Source organism: Trifolium pratense, linkage group LG1 (assembly GCF_020283565.1).
Source record: "Trifolium pratense cultivar HEN17-A07 linkage group LG1, ARS_RC_1.1, whole genome shotgun sequence".
Taxonomy (NCBI): Eukaryota; Viridiplantae; Streptophyta; class Magnoliopsida; order Fabales; family Fabaceae; genus Trifolium; species Trifolium pratense.
Window position 1 is genome coordinate 7310713 of NC_060059.1, and position 7346 is coordinate 7318058.

Consider the following 7346-nt stretch of genomic DNA (forward strand, 5'->3'; position numbering starts at 1 on the left):
ATCCTACCTAGCAATTTCGACATTTCTGTCATTGAGTTAAGATTTGTGGACATTTAAATATATTTGTGGATATTTAAATATAATAAATAATTTGATAAATGATAGATCCATAAATATTTTAAAAAACAATAAGTAATTTGATAAATAATAGATACATAAATATTGTAAAAAACAAAGATACATATATAGTAGGTGTTTCATAAAAATAAAATAAAATAATAGAGTTAAAATATACAATCACTTTGTATTTTTTTTATATAAATAGACTCTTTATTTCAATCATATATAATATTCAATCTCACATGACATGCATGATTCAAAGAGCCATATTTAACACATGAAAAAAATGAGAGAGATATTATTTCTTTACTATGGGTATATAGTTTTTATTTTTACGATATTGATGGGTATATAGTTGTTATGTTATTTGTTATTGAAATGCACGACTATAGTCATATTTATCTAATGAGAATGAGAAAGAATCAATTTAGTGTGTGGATGATCTAATATTTAAATTAATAATCTATTAATTTTGTCATATTTAATATAATTATTATCCATATGTTGGGTATAAATACCATAACACTTAAATTTCTAATTCAAAAATAAAATTATTAATTTAAGATTTTGTTCAAAATTAAATAAATTAAAATATATATTATATATGTTTATTTTAATATGAGATAAATTTTATGAATTTACGAGTTGAATCTATGTTTTGATTTCACTTAGCCAAAACAAAACGAATTGATGTAAAAATAGATTTTGACAACCTTGGTTTATCTTTAACTCCAAGTTGTCTTTGAAATTTTTTCAATCTTCAATGGCTTTGTGAATAAATCTGCGTGCTGATCCTTTGTGCCACAATGAATGAGATCAACAATTTTAGCTTTTGACACATACCTATATGTTTACATACTGAATTTTTGGACAATTTAATAGTAGAAGAGCTATTTGTCGCAGTGGTATACGATTAAGGCTTCTACGGAATGTAACACCTCTGCCACATAATTGATGTGATTAACACATAGAATGGGAATGGTGCCTTGCGACTCAATCATGTATGAAAGAATCATCAAAGATTTGATATGTTAAAACTCTTTCTGTAACTCATTAGAGAATCAAGAAACAAAAACACCTAGCATAACTCTATATATAAATATATATAACTCTCAACTCTTAATCTACCACAAATGACAGAACCTCCTATACAAAATGTTTGAGGGGAAGGGGAGGGGTGAAATCTAATATACATGAACATTTATTGTTACTCAAGGCCCCATATAAGAGACTTGACATAATGAATGAAATACCAAACCAAAACACTATGTTACCATTCTAAGAAAACAGAAAGTTCCTATCAAAACCTAATTACATAATGAATAATAAAATCACTAAAATAAATATTAATTTTAAAAATCTACACGCCACCACAAGCCACGGAGCACCACTTTGCAAGTTGGTTAAAAAACCACTGAATAGGACTTAAGTTATCCTCCTCCGCATGAGATGGAGTTGGCAATGGTAGCTCATCAGGTAGTTGGCGATGAAACGCGTCAACTGCAGCAGCAATGCCATCTTCGTTCTCGATCAAGTTAGCAACTTCCATTGCCCTAGATTTCACCTGAAATCCATTAACAGTCAATATTATTGGCTTAGCAATGATACTGTTTGCGACGAGAAAGGTCTCTGATGAGTGATGACTACGCATTTACCTCTGGCTGTAGCATAAACTTAATAGCATGTGATAGATTCTCAACATTGAGCTCATATATTGGAATTGGGGCAGGTCCTAACTCTTTCTGATGTATTCTATCTCCCCAAAAGAACTGGTCTCCAAAGAATGGAACTATAGTTGTTGGACACTGCAAATTACCGTATTCAAATCAGCACGGAAAAAGCAATAAACTCACGAGTTTTGTTTCTATAGCACCAAAAAATTGTCAAAAAAATCCTGAGATGATCTAAAAAATACTAGTATATTATTGAAAACAAAACATCTCAGTGAAGATCTATTGAATAATAATGAACAATAATTACCCCAGCTTTCAATCCTGTAGCCGTGGTTCCGGCTCCGCCATGATGCACCTGCAATTACATATGCCTAGAGTTCAGTGAACTTTCTACACCAAACCTTCCAAATTCTTTTTTTCTTCTCTTGACCAAATAATCCCACAAGAAAGCATAAATTGAAACTCACCACAGCAGAACATTGAGGAAACAGCCAATCATGGGGGCATTCCTCAAGAAGGAAAACGTTGTCAGAAACTTCTGCCACTACATAATTGAAAACAAATGCAAGTGAAACTAATGTCAATCACATAAATACACATAACAAAATGAATAATTACCTCAATGCATATCATAACTCAAATTATGAATTACGCCTATCAGTTATTAAACTTAAGACTATCAAAATCAGGGCTGAAAATAAATCGAGTCGAACTTGGTTCAGCTTGAAACTCAACTCGGGTTCGTCATGATTCATGAACCTTTTTTTCAGCTTGAACTCAACTCAATTTAAGCTCACGAAACTCAATAATGAATTTGAGTTAATGGCAAAAAATAATGTCACAAGGTTTAACCAAATAGTAAAAAATCAAATCGCATTAAATCGTTGACTTACAAACAGTTAACAGAATATGAAACAAAAACTAACTATAACTTCTTCAACAGCATCTGAAAAAAGTGAAACAAATGGGTACAAAACAAAATTGAAATAGAATACTTACAATTCCCGAGATTGCCCCAACCTCGGTCAATAATTCCCCGCTGTTCTGTCTCTTTTAGCGCCTCCAATATAACATCAGTTGTTCCTTTAGGATCTTCAAGAGGCTGACACAGTAAAACACAATTTCTTTAATGGCATAAGTAACAAACTAAATTCTTGCATGCAAAATCCCATCATGCTTCATTATCTTAATTCTTAAATATAGCGTTGATTCTCCAAGAAAGTGGTAATAAATACCGACACTAAAATGGTAGGGAACTCTATAGAATCCAAACAGAAAGCAACATTTACAGAAAAAAGAATTAATCACAGTTAAGTTCATAAAAAGCAGTTGTAGTTCGAGTATTCAAAAATTACCATACCATGCTCCCAAATCCAAAATATAAAGGAGGCGGTCCTTTTTTAATCCATTGGACAAAATCTTCCCGCGGTTGATACTTTGACCCAAGCTTCAAGAAACAGTAACCAACAACATCAACTAAAGGTCCCCAGTCTGCAAATTAGTTAAATATTGTTATCCTCAAAGACCAATTTTTCTAAGCTTAAGTTGTTTCATGGAGGCCCGTGATTGATTTTATATCTTTAACAATATATAGTTTAGTGGAATCTAATTTGAACCATAACAATATATATACCACTTGGTTTCGGAACAAGATGCGGACTCCACATATAGGCTGTTGGTAAATGAGATATCGATCCACGATACATGCTGAAGTACGCAATAGGAGGAAGCTTCAATGTTCTTTTCCTGAAGTCATTGATAATTCCTCGCATTCCCCACCATATCAATAGATCCACAATTATATAAGACATCTGGAAATGGCAAGGAAATATCGAAACAAATATGTTGATAAGGAAGTTCAGTAATTATACATAAGAATATCAAAATTAGATTATGAAATATTATTTCAGCAACGGGACATACCCAATAACCAGCACCTTGAGGAACACGTGCCAAAGGGTGGGGGAACGCGTAGGTTGGCCTGCATATTTTTTAAAAAATGTAACAGAACTCAAAATAATTTTTTAAAAAGCACTGAAAAAGGGATGGTAAAAAATATGTTGCATTTATCTGAATATCTGAACATTATATCTTGTTATGGCTAACTTATAAATGTGAATAAATTGTTATAACAAATTAAACTCACGTCCACGGCATTGTAAAGAAGATGTGAATAGGCACCCCAAGGGCTTCAGCAACATGTACATGCCCTGCAAACCGGAATCAAAGATATAATTCTATCTATAAAAAATTATCAAATACAACTATAATGCTCGAATGAAAGAAATTTTTTTAAAAGTATGATGATAGATAGAATCATCAAATGCCATACTTGCAAAACATAACGATATGATTATATATAATAAAAGAACTATTATCAAAATGGCAATTAACCCTTGAAAGGAAAATCAATTATAAGAAAGATATGGAATGGAGATATACAAATACACAATACAATAATTTTCTAATCACTCACCATATGCAGGAGGGTTGGCAATAATAGCCTGAGCTGTGAAGGGAATGCCAGTTTCCGAATCAGGCTCTGTGCAAGCTGGAAGAAGAGAGTCGATTATGGCCTTCAGCTGCTTTCTTTGGATAGATATTTCAGTCGGACCAGACGGGATCAAACCTTTATTCCTTGCCATATCTAATATTTAAATAACTCAACTAGTCTATCAGTATATATAATGAGTTCGATAAATGAGCTAATAGAGGGCTGGTTACAGTCAAGTTAAAGCACAAAGTACATGTAGACTGAAAAATAAATTATTAGATATTAACAAAATTATTTAAAAGGAACCTCTTACATCCTGCCAATACCCGAGGATCGCCACCCAGAGGATAGAAATTTACACCCGCTGACCTTACAAATGTCTTGAAATTAGCATGAGTTGCTAGCCTAACACGATGACCATACTCCTGCAGGTAAATATTAATATTTAATATTATTTCACATATGAAAGTATGGAAGCACAAATTCAACAAAACTGACTGCCACGGCCACAAAATCAAACATGCCTGAAGTCTCTTTGCAATGGCCACAAAAGGTTGTACATCGCCTCTAGTTCCAACCACAAGTATGACAATTTGTAACCGCGGAACTGATTTTTTTGATTCAGAAATGATAAAACTTCCGCTCATTGTGGACTCTTCAAACGATTGAAGCTCTAATAACTCTGAAGCAACTGAAGCACTCCTTTCTACATCAACTTCAACAGTCCCATCTTTTTGTATCTTCACTAAGTTAGCAATCAGTTTTTGCTGAGAAGCAAAACAATCAAGTGTTATGAACATGCAAACAATTTGAAAATTCTAATGCATAGATCAGAATACATACCACAATGTCAATAACAAAACTACAAAGACGCGACATAACTACAATTTTCAAATATATACAAGCACAACTTCGAAATTTTAGGTCATCGACTACATACAATAAAACTTGCATATACCTTCTCATGCTCTGACAGTCTGTCCAACATTAGGTCATGCCTTCTAAGCCCTCTCTTTTCTATCATTGATCTAGAAATCATAATTTCAGCTTCACCTATTAGTGAATTTCTCTCACTTCCAACAGATGCCGCGATGCCAGGTTCCAAACCTTCACGAACAGAATTTAATAAACCAAAACATATCAAATCAATCTCTTATCTCTTAACCCAAGTTAGAAACAATAATCCATCGGAACAAGACCAATAGCATTCAACCAACGAAAGAGGTAAGCACGCACTTAACTATTCATACAGTGAGTCAAGTATATTTATTTTGACAAATTTTTTAATGAAAATCGGTTTTTTAGATTTGAACTTGTGGGCCTAAAAGGCAGACAATCCAAAGTATATACTTTATCAAAAAAGGAAAGGCATTTCACAGAAGGAAAGTAACCCAGACCCAGCATAGCAAATTAGCAATGGTAAAGCATAAAGGCTATTGAAGAAAAGTTTCAATAAAGCATAAATAGTTTTCCCCTAAATCTAGACATTGATCCTATATATCTATGACATATCAATTAGTTATATATATGATTCTTCATTTCTTCCTCCCTCAATTGAGAGAATAAGGTAACTAAATCCACAAGATTCTATAGAGCTATATATGGTGCTACACACTTAATGTTGAATATGCTATTAATACACTAACAATATACATGCAAAACACTAAATCATAGTTCAAAATCATCCATTACCAAAATTCTAACATAAGAAACTAATTTAGATAAAGCTAATAGGCACAAACCTTCTTGTGGCAAAGAAGTAACTTGTGATGATAATTGATGTACCAAATTTTCCTTCAAATCCTCTACCTCCTTAGAAGAAGCTGAATCATCATCTTCTTGTGACATAACTTCACCTCTAACACTAACGAACCCACCATCATCCATTTTTGTAAGACCCTTTTTGTCTTCTAACACTTCTTTACACAAATGTTCAATACCATTACAACCCATCACCATAATCAGTATTTTCAATCCTCAACTGCAGAATCATTTGCAAGCATAGTTCCAAAAAAAACAACTCAGCATATAAAAAAGTTCAGAATTTCAGCCTCAAAGGGTGAAAAAAGCTCAATTTGCCAACAAGCTCAAAAAGAACAAAACACAAGTTCCTTAGAATCTGGTTCTGAACAGTAGCAATTTCCTTAAACACATGACAACAGAAACAAAGGAATTTACTGATCAACAGTAACCAAAACAACACAACTACCCAACAGTCATTCAAACACTAAGAATGTTTGTTGAACTGAAAGTTCAAACCTTTTTTAATATTCCAACTATAACCTTCAAAACCCAATTGAAGTATTAAGGTGTAGTTGTTGTTGTTGAAATCAATAGCAGAAAAAAACCAAGCAGAGTAATAATTGACTTGATTAACGTTTGTGTCAACAATACTAATATGGAAATTCGTGAGTTACGAATGGTAGTTGCTTCCTTCCCACAAAAATTTCTTCACTGTCTATGATGTGTTAACAACGAATTCAACTATAGAATCGCGTAAATGGTGCAAAAATTGACATTTTTATTTATCATTGTTTTTATATTTATTTATAATTGTTTTGGGTTTCAATAGAATCACTATATATAAGAAAATTGATGTATTTGGTTTAAAATTTAGATCAAATACATTGATTATCTTTTTTGACTCGCTTTTGCTCGTAATTAATGGAAGACTTGTCTTTTTATAACATAAAAAATGTTTTTTCTAGGTTTATTTCTTAGAATTGAAGGTCAAATAATCAATAAAAATTGAACATTTTTTTTTTAATCACTAATAACATATGCTCTTATGGCATATTTTAGCTTTTCCCATAAAAATTAGCTAATATTTGACTAATTTTTATTGATAATTGGATAAATTAGCCAAGATTCTTTTAAATTTCCAATTTTCATCTTTTTTTTCTTCAACTTCTCTTCTTCTTCTTTAAGTAATAAAATCGTTTTATTTCGTCCTATGAACTTAGCTCAATTGGCAGAACATTACATTATATATGTAGAGGGTCGGAGTTCGAACTCCGGTCATCCCACCCACTTATCCACTTTAAGAGTGAAATTTCTAGCACTAGGCTATTTGACAAAAAAAAAATCTTTTATTTCTTCTTTAATTTTTAATAAAAAAA

General features: G+C 32.1%; 1 protein-coding gene across 2 annotated transcripts; it reads right to left on the reverse strand.

The window, feature by feature from the left end:
- Positions 1-1121: 1121 nt before the first annotated feature.
- On the reverse strand, positions 1122-6778 carry LOC123903435 (sterol 3-beta-glucosyltransferase UGT80B1). Of its 2 annotated transcripts, XM_045953270.1 has the most exons (14): positions 5970-6778; positions 5186-5334; positions 4752-4994; positions 4541-4652; positions 4210-4380; positions 3880-3943; positions 3657-3714; positions 3367-3544; positions 3094-3224; positions 2733-2835; positions 2201-2277; positions 2041-2088; positions 1716-1865; positions 1122-1624 (listed from the first exon to the last, which is right to left on the reverse strand). In XM_045953270.1, exons 1-14 carry the CDS (start codon positions 6184-6186, stop codon positions 1421-1423), a joined length of 1905 nt encoding a protein of 634 aa, XP_045809226.1. In that variant the 5' UTR covers positions 6187-6778; the 3' UTR covers positions 1122-1420. The 2 variants fall into 2 exon arrangements, with proteins under 2 accessions (XP_045809226.1, XP_045809225.1); XM_045953269.1 differs by having other exon boundaries at positions 4541-4994; positions 5970-6758.
- Positions 6779-7346: the final 568 nt, after the last annotated feature.